Source organism: Typopeltis vanoorti, chromosome 20 (assembly GCF_054136105.1).
Source record: "Typopeltis vanoorti isolate ZY-2024b chromosome 20, IOZ_Tvanoo_1.0, whole genome shotgun sequence".
NCBI classification, from domain to species: Eukaryota; Metazoa; Arthropoda; class Arachnida; order Uropygi; family Thelyphonidae; genus Typopeltis; species Typopeltis vanoorti.
The window spans coordinates 3,612,978-3,633,514 of record NC_143568.1 but is presented as its reverse complement, the minus strand read 5'-3'; the positions used below and the strand labels follow the sequence as shown (position 1 = coordinate 3,633,514).

The following is a 20,537-nucleotide window of genomic DNA, read 5'->3' as shown; positions in this document are numbered from 1 at the left end:
TAATTAATACAAGAAATCTTTCTAAAAATTGACTTCTGCTGAGCCAGTGAACATTATTGTACAACAGAAGTTCCCTATCATCATCTACCTGTAATTTAAATAACCACCATTGCAGGGCTTTTCCTCGAACAGAATTTACAATTTTAAATGTAATATCCAAAACATCTTTTATGTTTAATCTTTTACTACACGGTACTTGGTGGTGAATAATACAGTGGTCGTTAAAAAATCTGGGTATTTGTCATCGTTTTTACTTAATGAAATGAAGCCTGATTTATTACCTATCGTTGCAGGAGCACAATCATTAGTAATAGACACAAATTTTAAAAGCAGAAGTTTGTGTTGTTTCACAAATTCATCAAATGCCTAAAAAATGTCTTCTCTCCTAGTCCTTCCCAATACTGGTATAATTTTCAAAAGTTCTTCTTTACTTGAATAATCTGGAAATACCATGCGAATAAATACCATTAACTGAGCAATATCAGTGAAGTCGTTTGATTCATCAAATTGTAACGAAAACACAACACACTGGTGAATATCTGACATTAACATGGCCTGGAAACTTTTCTCTGGCAATTGGAACTCTTCCTTTCGGCAATTTGAAACCTTGTCTGCGGTCTAGAACTGAGAAGCTGCTTTCTGGAAGCAGGAAACTCCTCTCTCAAGCAACGTGGATCTGGGCAGTCTCTCTGATGGCGACTCTGGACTGGGCGGCCTCCTCTCTGACAGCAATTCTGAAACCGGGACCCCTTCTGCTTGCTGCAGTCGCTTTTTATTAGGCCTCCTCTCAGACCTCGCATGAAGTTTGGTAACCCCCAAAGAATCGGTATGAGTCTTTCATCTTAAGTTTCAAGTTCGGCACGCCTTTTGTTCTCCTCCGCTTTCTTTTGATTGTAAGTTGCTGTCCATCGGAAAGTTGTTTGAACTCTTTCTGACTGACTTCAGAGATGTTTACACTTAGAGCCTGCAAGCCTTTCTCATACATAGAAGTTTCAATAACAATCTTTCTAATGCCGCCATGTACAGTTCGGCGACAAAAACATTGCCTTTGTTTTTAACACTCTAACATATTCTTATTAAAGCAGTATATATAGTTAGCTTCAAAAGAGTTATTTACAAAAACATCTAATACAAACTATACTGAGACCAACAAAGTTTATTTTTTTACAATATTCTCATAGGACTTAACCTAAGCAAAAAATCGATGTAATGTGCTTTGGAATATTTAAGCTACAATCGAGTTTTTACACTTTGCTTATAATCATATTCATTCAGCTCTCTGTTTGACTTCCACTGATCCAAATTAATTCATTTACCTGGACTTATAAGAAAATTACTGATTTGACAATTTTAACGAAAAATAAATAAACAATAGCAATACACTTAAAGCGAATTAAAAATAATACAAAATAATGATAAATAAAATATTATGTTTTCAGTTTTAATTAAATTTGTTAGTAAGGAGGAATACAAGAGAGTGACCAAAAATCGCTCCGCGATCGATTGGTTGAACACCCCTGCTATAGTTTAAGGAATAAATAAGGTAAGAGTGAAATGGATGTGTAATCTTATTAAGGAACAGATTCATAAGAAAAGGATGATATGGAAGGAATACCATGTGCATAAAGATATTAATTATGAAATTATAAGGAGTGATCCAGAAGAGTCGCAATTGTTGTATGTAAAGTGAAGTCTGAATATGAAGAGAAACCAGCTCTGCAAGTTAAAGATGACCAATAAAGTGGACACTCAAGTAATGCGTGTCCACTTTGCTAAAAGCTATCAATCTGGTGTATGCCACATTGTGCTGCACAGGATTGAGAAACTCATGTATGAGGAGGAAGTGCTAGAGCTGTTGCACAAACTGAATAGAAATTTAGCAGTAGGGACTGATGGGACAGCACAGATACTAAAAAAGTGTTTAGCTTGAATACCTTTTAGCATGGATGCTAAAAGAGTATCCAGCTGAATTAACTATTCCTTTGGCCAGGTTACATAACTGAATTTCAGAATGGAGAAGATTTCAACGAGTGGAGAGAATGTATGGTAATCCCATTGCATTATAAAGGTGATGCAAAGAGTGATATATTCAACTGTTAACCTATTAGTATCTCTGGAATGGTGATGAAGATTTTGGAAAAGTTATTTACACCTTGCATTCAGAATGGGTTGACAGAGAATCTACTTTGCGATGGTGGCATAGGTTTACTAAGGGAAGGTCATGTTTGAGCAACTTGCATTCTATATGTTAGTTTGAATACACCATGATACTTTTGGATTTTGCTATAGACTTTTGACGGAATACAGTATGGAAGACTGCTGCGTAAATTTGATTGTTTTATAAAATATTAGTGTGGAGAAGATGGCTGATTGACAAGATATCAAAAACTGATATAGACGGGGGGGGGGAGTGAGTGCAAAATTAAGGTAACCAGTAGTGTATAACAAGTATCGGTCATTGGTCCGTTGTTATTCAATTTCCGCAATAATGACATTGGGAAGGATTTGACAGGCAACTTACAGCTATTTGCTGATTTAAAAATGGGTAGGGTAATCAGGAATGCAGCTGATATGCAGTACTTCCAGAATGATTTGAATAGGCTGAAATTGTGGGCATGTGAAAATGGCTGTCCAGTGTTAATAAATGTGATTCACTTTGGTGTGATTAGATATCCAATGTCGTATTATATTAGTGGAATTATGCTAGAAGAAACTGAGGCTAGGGCCCTTGGAGTATTACTAGATGGGAAGTTGAAGTTCAGGGGGCCATGTAGCAAAGATTGCAAATATAACTTAAAAGATAATTGCAATGCTGAAACAAACTTTGACATATAAAGATAAGGATGTCACTTTGCCTCTTTAGAAGGCTTTGATAAGACCTCACTTGGACTATTGTGTACAGGTCTGGTCTCTTGGTTTCCATTGTGATTCTGATACAGTGGAGAGAGAGTGCAAAGGAGAGTGTTAAAGATATCAGGATAGGATACAGATTGGGAATTTGTGTACTTCAGACACTAGCAAACAGGAGGTGGTATTTTTCATTTTATGGAGGGTTTATAATTTATACATGTAGTAAGTTTTACTTTTTCAGTTTGTATCTGATTATCTTGCTGCATTTCAAATGTGGATGATCATAGCACTCAATTAGAAGTGAGTATTGATGGATGTTTACAACCTTTATTTTTCCTAGATTAGTAATGGTCTAGTTGCAGTCAAATGTTTTCATAGCAGTTAACTTTTAGCTACACTAATCAAATCAGTGCCGCTAAAGGTAGCTCCACTCATTGTTTACAATTAGTGGAGCTACCTTTCCCACTAAGATGATCATGTGAAAAGAGTCTTCATTTGAATTGCAACTGATATATCTGATATTAATATTGAAACATAATAGCCATATCAGAGAAGGGTGTTGTGCTTGGAAAGCCTTAAAAACATATACATCTATTTTCATTTTAAAAACAATTTCTAGCAATGGCACCTTGTTGGCTGACTGGATAGTTGCCTATTTCCAACCAACACACCTGTAGATTTGAATTTTACTGCAGCATTGGAGTTTATTAATATAATTGTAGATAATTTTTATTGTTTAATATGAGACCACTTTTTTTTTTGAAGCAGGAGAGGGATCTGTCATCCATCTGTGGTATTTATTATCCACATGCACTAGATCCAGTGTAACCACAATAGTCCTCAGTAAAATACCAGACATTTAATAGACATGCTGTTAAACATAGTATAATGTTTTAAATAACAGCTTTACACATTTAAAACTAAATAGAATTTATTATTACTTCTATATATTTTGCTTAATATGTCATGAGCTTCATTCAAGGAGAAGCAGAAGAATTGGTAACAACTTTTATTGCAGGATAGATCTACTTATAATTTAACTGACGGATCCTACCCAAAGCCATCAAAACAAATTGAATAAATTGTGAGATCAAACATTTTCCTTATTGAAAAGTTGTGGATTCATCATGCTCATCCCCCATGTATTTTATGGCATTCCTAAAGTACACAAATCTGGTTATCCATTATGTCCAATAGTTGACTGCATAGGATCTCCTACTTATTATTTGGCAAAATATCTTTCAAGATGTCTATGAAACTTTACTGGAACAACTAACTACCACTTATATCAAAAAGAGTTTTAACTTCAAAGAAAAAATTAAAAATCTTCATCTTCAAGAATCTGAAATGATGGTTTCCTTTGATGTAGTTCCACTGTTTACAAATATACCACTTCAACAAACTACATTTTACAAGTAGATTTCCCTGATGACATCTTCAAATGATTCAAGTTATTATCAATACCAGTTATTTTACTTGGCATAATAAATTATTTAGCAGATTGAGGTACTGTGATGGGTAATCCAATATCACCTACTTTGGCTGATTATTTCATGAAGCATTTAGAGGATCCAATTTCTAATACCCACTTCTCCTCAACATCACATTTGGCTATGTTTCGTGGATGACATCTTTGCATGGACGCACTCTGAAACAGAACTACGTAAATTTCTGGATAAAATTAACTCGTTGTTTATATGCATCAAGTTCACTAGTGAATGTGAATCTAACAACAGTTTCCCCTTTTGTAGATACTTTTATACATCGTAACTCTGCTGGTATTATTGAATTTACTGTTTACAGGAAGCCATCCTTTACAGGCAGATATATTCATGTCTCTTCACATTATCATCCTTCACAAAAAAAATAGGTATTATTATAAGCCTTGTGTACACTGAGCATGCACAATCTATCATTCCTATGGATTTCTGTGTAATATAATAGTTGTTGCTATTGTGTCATAATTTTTTATACAATAGACAGCAAGAGCCAGTTTTTGCATTTTCATGCTGAGATCACTATGGCTAGTTATGCGCAATTAACACTTTGCAGAAAAAGTGTGATTCAAACTTTGAATAGAGAAGGCTATTCTTTTCATGAAATAGTTAAAAGGATGTTCCATAGTCAATCTACTGTGGTATGGTTGTTGTCGAAGGTGAAGGAAACCGAATCTGCTGAAATGAAGGGGACAGGAAGAAAGCCACTGTCTACACCATGCTAAGATCAAGTCCTAAAGCGGTTCTTCCTCAAAAATCATCATCTAGAGAACTGAAATGGGATTGGGAAGAACAAACAGGAATTGTGGCAAGCTCTGTAACTGTCAAGGGGAAGACTTATTCAACAGGGACTGATAGCCAGGCACCCTAAAAAGAAGCCTTTTTTAACCAAAAAAAAAATGATTGGCTTGGTTAAAATGGTGCAAAGTGCATGCCAAATGTACCCCTGATGAGGAAAAAGAGTAATTTTTTTTCTGATGCGAAAAAAAGTTAACCTGCAGGACACCAATGGCAGATAGACAGTTCAAAGATGATTAGGGGAAAAATTCCACCCTGACTGTCTGATGTCAAATTCTCAGATCATCTGAGACTACATGTCATACCATGGTGTTGGTTGCTTGCATTTTACAAAAGGTTCAGTGAATGCACAAGTGTACTAGAAAATTAGAAGAATTGCTACCTACTATCAGAGACCACTTTACATTAACGACAAACTGCATCTTTCAAGATGACTCTTTGTCATAGGGTAAAAAGTGTAAGTAATGCTATTATAACCCTAAAATGTACCATATGAATTGAGTTTAGTACCTAAAAAGCTTTAGTTTTTGTTGTAGGTTAATGAGTAGCTCAATAAATTTTTGATTCAGTGACTACCATGGCCAGGAAACAGTCCAGATCTCAACACCTCATTGAGAATTTGTGGTACCAAATGGAGACTGAAATACACAAGAAGCCAAAAACACTTCAGGAGCTCCAAGTAACCATTATAAGGTATTGAACTATGAAGACAGTTGCATCCATCAGGAAATTAATTTTGTCAATGCTCTGCCTATGCCAAGCTGTAATAAAAGCAAGAGGAAGACCCATGAAGTACTAAACAGTAAAAAGTGAATTTTTATCTTTGAATGTTAGTAAAACTGTGTAGTTCAACTAAATTTGGATACCAGTGCTTTTCCAGTGAAAATATCACTGTCCACTCCATTTCAAAATATTTACAAATTCAGGTTTGTTGTCATTGCCTAATTATGTTTCATCTCGCACTAAAAAGAGCTAAATATTAATCAAAAATAGAAGTTATATTACTTTCATTATTTATGACAATTATTGTGTTATTATCATAAATATTGTAACCATGTTTTTTGGGTAATTTAATTACCCAAAAAACATGGTTACAGCAGGTAATGCTGTTTCTATGAACACGAGTAGTTTTCTCTTGCATGTGTTGAAGCCATTATTTAAAACATTGTACTGCAGTAAAATAAAAATCAAAGTCTTATTAAAACCATCTTTGACTGGCTTATATAAAAGACCTAAAATTCAAGGAACTAGGTTATGATGAAACATTATGCAGCACAGCTCATCATTAAAGTGTGGTATATCTCCATATGATATGAACCCTCAATTTAACAACCATTCCATTAATGTTAGCTTGTGTCAGGAAATATTCTGCTAATATATGTTTTTAAATTGATAACTGTTCCTGATGAAGTATGCCATAGATCAGAGGTTGGCAAACTTTTTCTGAAAAAGACCAGATACGAAATATTTTAGATTTCGTGGACCAAGAGATAAAATTGAAGATATCACATATTTACATATAAGATAATAATAAAAATTGTGTAAATTTTGTTTTCTAACAAAATACAGAATATTGTACACAGTGATTATAATTGTGCAAGTAAATTTTGTAGAAATTAGTGAACAGTATTTAATTCTTTTTTTTATGAGACATAATTATACTTAATTGAAGTTGAAAGTTAGTTTTCAGTAATCAGAATCGATTGCAGTGCTCATCAGGTAAGGCTGATCTGTAATGAGATTTTGCATATTTCATCTTTGAAAATTTCTTTTCTGAGCTACTAAATTTGAATATAAACAAATATATACCAATATTCACCAGCATAATCTCATGATACATGTGACTAAGAAATGAATTGTACTCAAAACCCCATGAGTTAGCACTGTGAGTGCAAGCAGCAATGGTGGCAATGCACAGCAATGAAAGTGCAGCTTACTGTCATTGTTACAACTACACGTTGTGCGAAAGTGGCATTTGAGAATATGCAAAGAATTGGAATGGTTGTCAGCTGAATGCTATTATGGATCCTGAAACAGCAATTTCATCATTCTGTCATGAAATTCAAAAAATCATCATTTTAAAAAAAATCATCCTTAGCTTGCAGACTATACAAAATATCTGGCAGGCTGGATCAGTCTTACAGGCTCTAGTTTGCCAACCCCTGCCATAGAACATAGTAGGTAGAAAAAAAGTTTTTATTATTATAGTTATATTATACTGGTTATATTTCACATATCATATTAAGCATCTTTCATAGATGGGATTATCATAAAACAAATGATTTTGATTTCATTAGTAAATGTAGTTGGGATATTTCTAAAAAGCTTGTCGGTTTTTTTAATTGTATATTATCACCAAAATATATGACATACATAATTGTGTTTGTTAACACAGCAGGCCAAGAAAAAAAAAATTTGGGGCACCATTTGCACCTAGCACTGTCTGTTATCTTGTGAAAATTTTCACAATTGCTGCTCACATTTTTCACTGCTTTTGCATGAATAATGAGGATTGTTTCTGGAAGTATATCCTTTTGTTATAATTCGACAAAACAAAAATGGACTGCGATTTGGAGAATATGGAAGCTTATCAACCATATCTAAAATGTGTAGGAATTACTTTGGCAGAGCTTGGGTGAAGAAATGCTCATAAAGAATAATGAATACTACATTAGCTGTATGTAGTCAAGTCCCAGATGTTTCTATTGATGCCCATGTTTTGTGGAAATCATTCACAGTATCTTAGAAATTTTATGTATATATAGGTTTAGGTGTTGTCGGTTATTCATAATAATGCTTCATAGTATAAACAACACCAAGAGAAGAAATATAATTTATTATTAAAATAAAATAATTTATTGAACTAGACATTTTGCTGGTTTCCTACCCAGCATCTGCAGAGCACAAATTACAACTGTAACAAGCACACAGTACTCAACTGAATCATTGTAGAAGCAATTCAAAAAACTGTAACTGAAAACAAACTAAATTTTCCAAAGCCCAGTTCCTTACAGTGATGTCTTAGATTTTTCAGAACTTGATATTGTTATTGTCTCTAATATAGGCATTCTGCCTCATCATTTTATTGTCCAACACAGTCCCATTTTCAAGATCATGAACCACTCTTATTGCGGATGTGCATGCAAAGCTGCATTTAAATTGAATTTAAATTTCATTTGAAATTCATACTGAGTTTAAGTAGCACTGGAAATTGATAAAATTTACTACAAAAAGATATGCTTCCATGGTGTACACCACCTTGCTTCCTACTTTCTTTAAGTTGCATAAGGGTTCAGCAAAACTAGAACACTATTAAAACTGGAACATATTTGTATTAATTGTATTTGTCAAAACACATGGATATGAATCACTATGTTTAGTACTTAGCCATTAATTCAGCAAAACTAGAACACTATTAAAACTGGACCATACAAGGCATGATCAAAAAAATACTGAACTTTTTAAATAACTGGAACATTACGAGGCATGTTCAAAAAAAGACTGAACTTTTTAAATAGCGCACCAACCGGCTACTGAGTGCACCTAGTGGCAGGTTTTGACAACAAACTACCATTTGCCCTGTTCTGCTATGAGCATTAGTCATCAAGTTACATCCACTGAAGTGAGCACGTGCACAAGCTGTTTGTCGGATTAATGACAAAGTGACAATGAAAGAGCTTGAAGAATGTGTGTGAAATTTTGTTGCAAACTTGGTAAAATTTTTTTTGATTGGAAAGGCATTGTCTATTATGAATTTGTAGCACAGGTCATATGCTAAACAAAGAATTGTACCAGGAAGTTTTAGCATGTTTGAGGGATGCTGTGCACAGAAAGAGGTCTGAATTGTGGGAAAACCAGACTTGAATGTTGCACCACAACAATGTGCCTGACATCCATTATGCCCCATCCACCTTATTCTCCAGACTTAGCCCAGCAGACTTTTCCTGTTTCCCAAACTTAAAACCACTTTAAAAGAATGTCATCTGTAAACAATAGAGGAGATTCAGGAAAATGCGATAAGAGAACTGCACACGATCACAAAGTGTGTTCCAGGAAGCATTCCAGGAATGGAAGAAATGTTGGGAACGGTGTATCACCAGTAGAAGAGACTACTTTGAAGGGGGACAGTGCTTAAAATGGTGTAAAATAAGCAATAAAGTCTTTATAGCAAAAGTTCAGTCTTTTTTTGAGCACACAGATGTGCACCCAGAGGGGGGGGGGCAAGGGTACCCCCAAAGAAAAGGGAAAAACACTAGAAAATTTTCCAAAAATATTTTCTTAATTAAAATTAATTTTTTTAAATTTATATTGTTTTATGTCTTCTATTTCTATACTACTTATGATTTAGCGATCACTGCAGATGCTCAGTCATAGGCCGTATGGATGCGTAGTGTGTATTCACAAATCATCTACTCAACTCGCCTGCCCCTCCCAAGTTTGAATCCTGAGCGTTCGGCCCCCTCCAAGATTAAATCCTGAGTGTGCCACTGCACGCACACATCTTGTCTTTGTAGAAACTCCCTGTGTAATCTATAGAGTTTATATGTTATTAAGATAATGAGCGACTTTACAATGAGTTTAACTGGAAAATAATTTTGGAAACGAAGCTTGATTTTCATGATAATTCTGTCAGCAGTATTTTTGTCTATCTATTTAGATTTTCTCTGATTGGATGGATAGATTTTGACGAAATTTACTATTTCATATCTTTACTAAAATTGAAAAGAACAATTTAAATCATAGTTAAGATGAATTATACTTTTATTATAATTATTCAGGTGGATTTTTTCTATTTGTCTTTTTTTCAGCTGATGCATCTGGAAAATTTAAATCTGAAATGGTTCCTGTGACTGTGAAGGTAAAAGGGAAAGAAGAGATATTGAATGTTGATGAACATCCAAAACCAGATACAACATTGGAAAAGCTTGCCAAACTTCCTCCTGTTTTCAAGAAAGGTGGAACTGTTACAGCTGGTAATGCATCAGTAAGTTGATTTATTTTTATCCCTAACAGATAAAGGGGTCTTTTTTACCATAACAAGGTCTTCAAATTAAATAATTGCTAATTGGAAGCTAGTGAAGTAATCACAAGCTTGCTACTTAACAACTATGCAAACAGAAGCAAATTTAATTTTACAAACTATAAAAGATTACAAGAAAACATTAAACAAGCTTACTATAGTAAGTTTCTTGTAATTTTAAACTTTACATTTGCATTGGCCATTAAACTAAATATTTGCATCTGTACCAATATCAGAATGAAAGAATTAACTTTGACAACTGGATTATTATCTCCATTACCCATTAATTCAATATAAGTGAGTTTTTCGTATAGGCCTTCCATGAAGGTTTGTTTAAATTGAATTAAAATGACATGCTTTATTTCATAAAAAAAAAAAAAACTTCTGAGAGAAAGAAAATGGAAGTTTGTAGTTGCAGTTCATGCTTTACATAAGTTTCTGAGAAACAATTTCATTTTTTTTAAATTTTGCTTACTGTTTTTTTAGATCAATTCTACAAATGTAAGGTTGCAGAACCTGTCTGTCAATTTACGTGACATGTCAGCTAGAACTAAAAAAAGAGGGAATGGGTGAAACAACCCGCACAGTTAGGGTTGTAGTTTTGAGAGAACACTAAGCAAACAAAAAGAAAGGCATGTTCACAGAATAGAGGTGTGTTAGAATAAAATAGGAACTAATTCAGTGAGTTTGTAGTTGGACTGTGTTTGGATGTTGACCAGCTGCCACTCATGTTTTTATAATGACACAGAAGAAAGTAGTAGAATGATATACCACTTCATTATTGTCAAAAATATTTCATCAGCATCATCATTAAGAAAGTAATAGAGTAGAAAGTTAATAAAGTAGGAAATTATTATCAGACATTCCAAATTTTCCAAAAAATATTTTTGTGAAAATAGCAAAGCTAATAATAATGGCAAATACCTGTTGGATTTCTGCTCAGGACATGGACTGGTTATTACTAACACCACGTTCCAGCATAAAAATGTGCACAAATTTGCATGAAGAGAAGAGATAAGGAATAAGAAAATTCTCGTTGACTATGTTATTGTTGATGGTTATGTTTTCCTACTGGTGCAAGACACTAGAATGTACAGAGGATTTGAAATTTGAAGTGATCACTATTTAGTATTGAGCAGGATAAAATTGAATTTCATATTAAAAAGAAGAACATGTAAAAAAGTTTTAAAACGAATAAAAGTTGAGCAGCTCTCAGATGTGAACTGTAGACTAAAATACACAAACATTATTCAAGAAAAAATGAAAGAGTTCGAGAACAGGAACCAAACCATGGAGATTCAGTGGCAATCCCTGAAGAAAACACTGATTGATTCAGCCAGAGAGGCATGTGGTGAGGGTGTCTGCAAGGATAGAAAAATCAGAACTCCATGGTGGACACAGGAAGTTAAAGAAGCAGTGAAGGAAAAGAAGAAAACGTATCAAAAGTTCCTGGCAAATAAGTCAACTTGTGCTCTTAGAGAATACAGAGACAAATGTAAGAAAGCTAAACAAAAGTCATGGGAGACTTTGGTAAGAACATAGAAAATAAATATTAAGAAGGTGACAAAATATTCTGGAGGTTGTTGAAGAAGCTCAGAGTGCTATACAAGGAGTTAGAGATGATAAAGATGACATGAAAACGGGAGAAAAAGATATCCTTGAAGTATGGAGTAATTACCATGAAAAATTGCTAAATGAAACAAGCAGTGATAGCACAGTGGTAAAAAAAACACTCAACAGGCATACAGTCAGGAATGCATATCCATAGTTGAAGTAGAAAAAAAGCCATCAAAGGCTTAAAATGTGGAAAGACAGCAGGACTAAATGATGTTTGACCAGAATTGCTCAAGTACGGAGGTATAAATGTCTTACAGTGGCTGCACTGCACAGTTCAGAAGGCCTAGACAGAGGGGCGAATTTCAGATTGGAGTAGAGCTCTCGTAGTACCCATATATATAAAGGGAAATAAAACTGAATGTGAGAATTACAAAGATATTTCTCTACTGAGTGTTCCTGGTAAGATGTATGTAAGTATAATTGAGAAACGGTTTAGAAGGATTGTGAAAGAGAAGCTTGGTGAAGAACAAGCTGGATTCAAGCAAATGGATGCTGTCAGGATCAGATTTTCACTTTACAACAAATAGTTGAGAAATCATGGGAATATAACAAAGATCTGTATTTAAGTTTTGTCGATTTGGAGAAGGCATATGACAAGGTGCCAAGAGAGAAGCTATTCAATACGCTACAGTTATATGGTGTCAATGGGACATTATATCAAGCAATACTTAGTCTTTATTTGAATTGTAAGTCAGCAGTTAGAATTGAAGGAAGTACAGGAAGATGGTTTAATGTTAAATCTGGTGTCAGACAAGGATGTACATTATCCACTCTGCTATTCATTATTTATATGGATCACATTATGAAGGAATGTGGTATTAAACCTGATATCAAAATTAGAGATGTTAATGTCAGCTCTTTGCTTTATGAGGATGATGTTATACTTCTAAATAAATCTGCTACAAGTCTGCAAGATTCCCTGACTAAATTGAATAACTGTTGTAAAAGATATATTATGAATGTCAGCAGTAACAAGACAAAGGCAATGAAAATAGGCAGAAGCATTGAGAATATCAACTGCATTATGAATGGATTATTTATAGAACAAGTAAAACATTTCAGTTACTTAGGCACAATTTTGAGTGATGATAGTAAATTAAATATGGAAATAGACAACAGAATCAATAAAGCTGGTATGGTAGGAAGTCAACTGAATAAATTTATATGAAATAAGAGAGAAATTACTCAAAACACTAAATTAGCTGTATACAAGACAGTGTTTAAACCAACTTTAACTTATAGATCTGAGAGCTGGGTTAGAAATAAAACACTTGACCAAAGACTAGAGACCACATATGAGAGTCCTGAGAAAGATTAGAGGGGTGAACAGATGACATCAATGGCAACATCATATTAAAAACGAGGATATTGGGAATGAACGACATTGTCAGCATCCAGGAATACGTTAGCAGAGCTAATCTCAGGTGATATGGTCAATTAAACAGAATGGGCGAGTTAAGATTAGCAAAACAAGTGTCCTCTGCCAGATTGGCAGGAAAAAGACCCATAGGAAGACCTAGATATAGGTGTATTGATACAGTAAAAAGTGCCTTAGAAGATGGAAATATGAGATCTGATAATTTTGGAGTCTTGACAGGTAACAGACTTATTTGGAGGAAAATTGTAGATAGAAAGTTAGTAATGATGTAAATGTTTCATGTAGTACTATCATATCCTGTACACCCCTTGAGGGTATAAGTCAGGAATATGATGATGAATAAAGTTTTTAGAAAGACTTATTATTTTAAAGATTATGATATGGTGGTCTGAAAGGTCTCACCCTAACAATGAAAAAACAAATTTATAGTTTCAAAATGATTTTTTATTTTTCAACATAATCTCCCTTACGACTAATACATTTATCCCAGTGATGCTCCAGCACCATTATCCCGTCTCTATAGTGGTTCTCAGCAAGATCTGCAAAATACCCCTATGCAGCTGCAATCATCTCTTGATTTGAATCGAAACGCTGACCAGCGAGGAAGGAAGAGTTACAGTTTTGGGAAGTAATAGAAGTCAGAAGGATTCAAATCTAGGGAATAGGGTTAATGTTCGAACAATTCATAGTATAGATCCATTAATTTTCCCATTGCCAAAACACTTTTGTAAAGCAGGTGCATTGTTCTGATGAAAGATGATTTTTTTTCTTTTGCAAACTGGGTTTTTTCTCATAAATTTTTTCGTCTAGTCTGGTTAAAAGATCGGAATAATATTTCTTGGTTATTGTTTTATCCTTTTCCAGATAATTAATAAAAAAAATGCTTTTAGCATCTCAAAACACCGATGTCACTAGCTTCTGTCCACTGTTTTGACTGCTGTTTGGATTCTGGTGTGTAATGGTGAATCCAAGTCTCATCCATAGTAATAAATTGATGCAAAAATCAGTTTTATTCTTGTTAAAATGCTCCAAGCGCTGTTCAGAGATTTTCATGTGAATGTATTTTTGATCTGCTGAGAACAAGCATGGCACCCATCTTGTGCAAAGCTTTTTCATATGCAATTCTACATGCAAAATATATCCTACACGTTCTTTTGAAATGCCTATAGTCTCAGCAATTTGACTCACTTTGACTTGCCGGTCATCCAATACCATATCGTGCACTTGAATGATTTCTGGTGTTGTTACACTTTTTGGACATCCTTCACGTGAATTATCTTCAGGGCTGGTATGGCCACGTTTAAACTCGGTAGCCCATTTCTTAATTGTTGAAAACGAAGTTGAAGAGTGCCCATAAACTTTTATGAACTTCGAATGAATTTCTTTGGGCGTTAAACCTTCTTTTACAAAGAATTTTTTTTTAATCGCACGATTTTACTCAATTACTCAATTTTATCCATTTCAAGGGATATAGATAACACTTTTGTTTCAAACAGCTGTATAAAACAAACTACTTGATAGAATGACTTTCAATTTCACATGGATGCTTATGACAGATGTACCAACTTAGGGGAAAAAAAATCTCTTGCTGATAGTGTTGCCATCTATGATCGAGGCTGAGAACTTTTCAGACCACCTTTGTATCTGTCTCATTGTCTTTTGTTTTTCATGATTGTGCTTTTATGTGAAAGATAATCTCGTTGAGGTACTGTAATGAAATTTTACACTTTTTTTTTCCTCCCTGAAAAGATGTTCATGCTTTCTTATTCAGTGATGGGACAAGATGGCTAAATTTCAGTCTCTTTGATCCTGTGAGACAGTGGACCTAAGAGACAAGGAGTTAGCTAATATCAGTTAGACAAATTGCTCTTCTTGATAGCATCACGAGTTTTTTTGCTGTATTATAAGATTGGGAAGATTTTGATTTGCACAAAGTTTGCAGTTGCATAAGTCCAAAGGTGACATTTTCAGAGCAAAAGATTGTCCAAGTTTTTTGAAGGCTGTGAGGAGCAGCAGGCAAGTGACAATGAGTTTTTGTCAGTTGAGGAAAGAGTAGTTGGGCCAAAAAGAGAAATCTGAAATCTTGTTTGAGAATCTGGGACTTGATCATATTTCACCTTCCTTTACCTGATCTTGTCTAATCAGGTAAGGAGTTTAAAATGAGAAAGTAAACATGACTGTTATGTTATGAACATTACTAAAAGATTAACTGATATTTCGATAGCAGTGAAATAGATGGTTCAACATGATTTGTTGTGTTGCTCTGCTACACTGAAGGAGTGCCAGCCTGGTTGGGTGGGTGAATATCACTGCACTTTTCAATCAACAGCCTATAGGTTTGAGTACCATTGTGACAGGGATGATACAATCTTCAGGTAGTAGACTGTGTATATTGTTCAGTGCGAGACTATTACCCCACCTACCAGAGGCTTGAAATGGTTTGAAAAAAAAAAACACTAGGCTTAGTCTCTAGAGTAAGATTTTCAGATTCTTTAATCCTTAACAAGCCCATGGAACAAAGTTCATACAATAGGTTACTAAGGTGTGATATAAGTGGAAATCTCTGGGACAACAGCATCTTCGCTGTGGTATTGAAAACTTGGTAGGTATATATATATATATATATATATATTCTGAACATTCATTTTTACTCGGTAGAAAATATTATAAATTATTTTAAATGATTGATACCAAGAGATAAAGAGATGACATGGTTTATTTAAAAAGACACTACTAGTTTTGTTGAATGGATCAACTTCTTCAGGTATCACAATCAAAGAAATATACAAAAAATAACACAGACTTAAAAATTGCATTAACAGTACTAGTCCAAAAAAATAGTAGTATAGTACATTTTGAAAACAGTAATGCGAACTTGAATTCCAAATAAAAGCTGACTATGTGCTGTCACGAGTGCGCCAGTATTGAACAGAGGCAATGTGTGTGTCAGAAAGATTGAAACTTAGGGATTATTGATATGGGAAGAATCTAATGCAATTTCTCTGGACTCGACAATCTTTCTTTCAAGTGTGCTATGATGAACTTTAAAGAAAGATTGTCGAATCCAGGGAAATTGCCTTAGTTCTTCCCATATAAATAACTCCCTAAGTTTCAATCTTTCTGATGCACACATTGCCTCTGTTCAATACTGGTGCACTCGTGACAGCACGTAGTCAACTTTTATTTGGAACTAAAGCTCACATTACTGTTTTCAAAATGTACTATTGTTTTTTTGGACTAGTACTGTTAATGCAATTTTTAAGTCTGTGTTATTTTTTGTATATTTCTTTGATTGTGATACCTGAAGAAGTTGATCCATTCAACGAAACTAGTAGTGTCTTTTTAAATAAACCATGTCATCTCTTTATCTCTTGGTATCAGTCATTTAAAATAATTTATATATATATATATATATATATATATATATATATGAAAGAATGATCATTAACTCGGTTAACACACATATTTTTATAAAGAATTCAATGACTAGAACCAAGATTTAAGTAAAAAGGTTTTAATATAAAAACACAACTAGTTTCGGCTTGTAACAGCCTTCATCAGGTGACATTATAAAAGAAAGAAAAAACACTGAAGCTTAAATAAACTATGAACATCATAGAGAGTCTCTATACATAATTGACACTAAATTGTTGTGGTTGTATTTAAAGCTGTTTTTTAAAGAAAGAACAGCTTTAAATACAACCACAATGATTTAGTGTCAATTATGTATAGAGACTCTCTCTATGATGTTCATAGTTTATTTAAGTTTCTGTGTTTCAGTGTTTTTTTCTTTTTTCTTCCTTTTATAATGTCACCTGATGAAGGCTGTTATAAGCCGAAACTAGTCGTGTTTTTATATTAAAACCTTTTTACTTAAATCTCGGGTCTAGTCATTCAATTCTTTATATATATAAAAAATATATAGACCTGGTTAGTCAAGTGGCCATCCAGGCTGGCTGTATATACTAATAGGTCTCAGGTTGTGGGCATGATGTACGTTTGTGATTGTCTTTAGGTGAGAGATGAATTTAATTACCCACTGTGAGATCGCTGCCCTGCCTATTGGAGGCCTGAAGTGGCTGGAAATAACTTCTGTGTTGGATCTCTAGAGCAGGGTTTCCAGATTATGTAAAAAAAATAAAAATATAAAATAAAATCCTTACTCTTTCATGGGCAGGAGTTATAAAAAAAAAAAGATATGTGCTTCTATTATTTTGTGAGGTTCTTAAAGTGGCTAAACCAACATAACCCTTATGTGGAATGAGTGAAGATGTCAGTTTTTATGTTGAATATGTTCCTGTTGCATTGAATGGCTGTCACTATTTTGACAAATTGCATTTGAGGATATTTTAAAGCAGAGATTCATTCTGAGGTGACATCAGTTAGTATGTTAGTACTCTCTGATATGTATGTTTTTCAGTACATAAACTTATGTGAGAAGTGAACATAATGCAATTGTGGTCTGATATTTTCACCACATGAAACAATTGATACTAAAGTTATTTCTTAAGGGCCTTTGACTAGCTTCGTGAAATTCTGTATTTCATATTACCAGAAGACAAAAGGTGAATAAAATACAAAAATTAGGTTACAAACATTTATCAATCATGGAAAACTGTTTGAAAAGAAAAATAACAGCAGATTGCTTGCTTACACTATGTGGACATTTGATGGTTGTTGGCATTCTGTGTACTGCTGGCATCTGTGTGTGTGTGTGTGTGTTCGTTGTTTAATGAGAGAGGTCATGCCTTGTTTCTTGTAGCACTGTTGAGAGTGTTTTATTATTTTAACTGACTCTTGAATGGTCTTGAGTAGAAAATATAATCTATGTGGATAATCTTAGTATGTTGCCACATTACTTGATTTTTGGTATCCATTGCCATATGTGCGATTTATGCTTTCTCTTGTTGTCTATGCATATTTGAGATGTTGGGACTTGATTGTCTTGCCTTGCCTGCCTGTCTGTCTGATAGTTGCTAGGCTTCTTAAGTTGCAGATGGACAGATTTTGGTGGGGGGGGGGGATAAGGGTATAAGACAATCTTTATACTTTGTTGATGTAGTAATTGTGAAATCTACTAAAGTTATGTCTGTGACAGACTGTGTGTGTGTGTGTGTATTCAAAGAGGCACTAATTCTCCCATATATATATATATATATATATATATGGGAGAATTAGTGCCCCTTTGAAAATTTATTTTTCATGTGGTTAGAATATAATAAATTTAGTTTAATCCTTTATCCAAGTGTGAGCAAACAAAGTTTGCACCTGAAAGTATCTTCAGGACTGGGGTAAGGTGGTGCACCACCAGGGTGACTCCTTGCAAAGGTGGAGCAAGCTACCAACACTCCTATCTCAGTATCTCCCATAATGTCTCCCATAAAATCTCCCAAAAGGTGGCACACCATTTGGCAACTCCTATAGGTAGAGATAACATTGCTAACGCTTCTGGCTGGTATCTCCACTTGGGCCTGGCTCCCACTGAAGAGACCTCAATAAAGGTCGAAACTAGTCTGGGTAGTGGCCCTTCCCTTAATGCATAACATTAGACATATCTGCAAGGAGATGTGTTTTGCATTATGGGAGATACTGAGATAGGAGTGATGGTAGCTTTCTCCACCTTTGCAAGGAGTCGCCTGGTGGTTCACCACCTTACCCCAGTCCTCAAGATACTTTCAGGTGCAAACTTTGTTTGCTCACAATTGGATAAAGGATTAAACTAAATTCATTATAGTGTCCCTTTGAAATCTTGTTTATCATGTTCATCTGGCTGCATAGGAGGTTGATATAGGATTTTGTTGACTGGTGATAAGGCTCTCTGTTTCCAAATATTTATATAAGTATCATGTATGCTTTTCCTGATCTGCAAAACTTAATTACAGATCCTTGTTATCTTTCCATGATTTTTCAAATTGTGTCATGAAGTGAAAATCTGATCTTGAAAACATTTGGTCTTCAACTGAGCTTGTTTTTCTCCAAATTGTTGATATAATATTTGTAATAATGTCACATGATCATGTAGTACTATTACAGTATCACACACACACACTCCTTGATGATTCATATCAGGAATCTGATAATGAGAAAAAAATTGCTGAGCAATCATTTTCAGTTTTTGTTAAGTGAAAAACAAAATACAGGTGAACTCCAAGTTGTGAACATAACGCATTCTTGGAAATTTGTAAGATTGAATGTTCATAAGTTGAATTTATTTTTTTCATAAGATATGCTATTAAATTTGTTATGCTATTAAATTTGTTAATGTGTTGATGGAAGTTTTTTTTCACTTGTTATGCTACCAATTATATATTTGGTTCAGGGCTGGTTCAAGAGTATCTGATGCTCCTAGGCAAAGAAAATCTAGGTGCCCCTATACATTGTCTCTCTCTCTATATATATTTTGTCATACTCACACAAACATAAGCTCTGAAGTCTTAGATTGCCTAGGTTCGCCTAATGATAAAACCAGCCCTGATTTGGTTTAATCCTTTATCCAAGTGTAAGCAAACAAAGTTTGCGCCTGAAGTATTTTCAGGACTGGGGCAACTCATGGTAAAGGTGGTATAAGTTCTGATTATTCCACCTTGCATTAAGGGAAGGGCCACTACCCAGACCGGTTTCGACCTTTATTGAGGTCTCATCAGTGGGAGGCAGACCCAGTGGTGGTGATATTAAGGTGGAAGTAATGCAGAAGTCATATCACCATAAACCAGTTGCCAAAAGGTGTCAACACCTTATTATTACGATTCTCTGATTAGAGATAATTGATGGAAGTTTTTTCACTTGGCTATGCTGCCAATTATATATTTGGTTTAATCATTTATCCAGGTGTAAGCAAACAAAGTTTGCGCCTGAAGTATTTTCAGGACTGGGGCAACTCGTGGTAAAGGTGGAGTAAGTTCTGATCACTTGGCTTAGTATCGCCCATAATGCAAAGCACATCTCCTTGCAGACATATAGCATAACCAAGTGAAAAAACTTACATCAACTATCTCTAATCCAGAGAATCTTAATAATAAGGTGTTGACACCTTTTGGCAACTGGTATATGGCGATATGGCTTCTGCATTACTTCTTAGTATCACCACCTCTTGGTCTGGCTCCCACTGATGAGACCTCGTTTGCTTACACTTGGATAAAGGATTAAACCAAATACAGTGGTATCTCGCTAATCCAAACAAATAAAAACTGAGCTCGTTTGGATTAGTGAATTTTCTTCCAAGAGACAACAACTAGTGTTTAAGACAAAAATAATCAGATTCTAATGATACATCAATTTAATTCTATAAATAAATGAAGTGACTGATAGAAAAAAAGCTGCTATACTGTAATGTAAAACTTAAAAAATAAATACAGTACACAAGTTTATTTTAGTAAAA

At 34.4% G+C, this 20,537-nt stretch overlaps 1 protein-coding gene across 1 annotated transcript in view; it reads left to right on the top strand.

Annotated features, from left to right (window-relative positions):
* The window catches only part of yip2 (yippee interacting protein 2), a 139,580-nt gene that overhangs the window by 90,612 nt on the left and 28,431 nt on the right, over positions 1–20,537 (top strand). Inside the window, exon 7 of the mRNA XM_090410759.1 lies at positions 9,953–10,128. Coding sequence (XP_090266885.1) covers positions 9,953–10,128 — 176 coding nt within the window. The remainder of the gene's footprint in view (positions 1–9,952; positions 10,129–20,537) is intronic.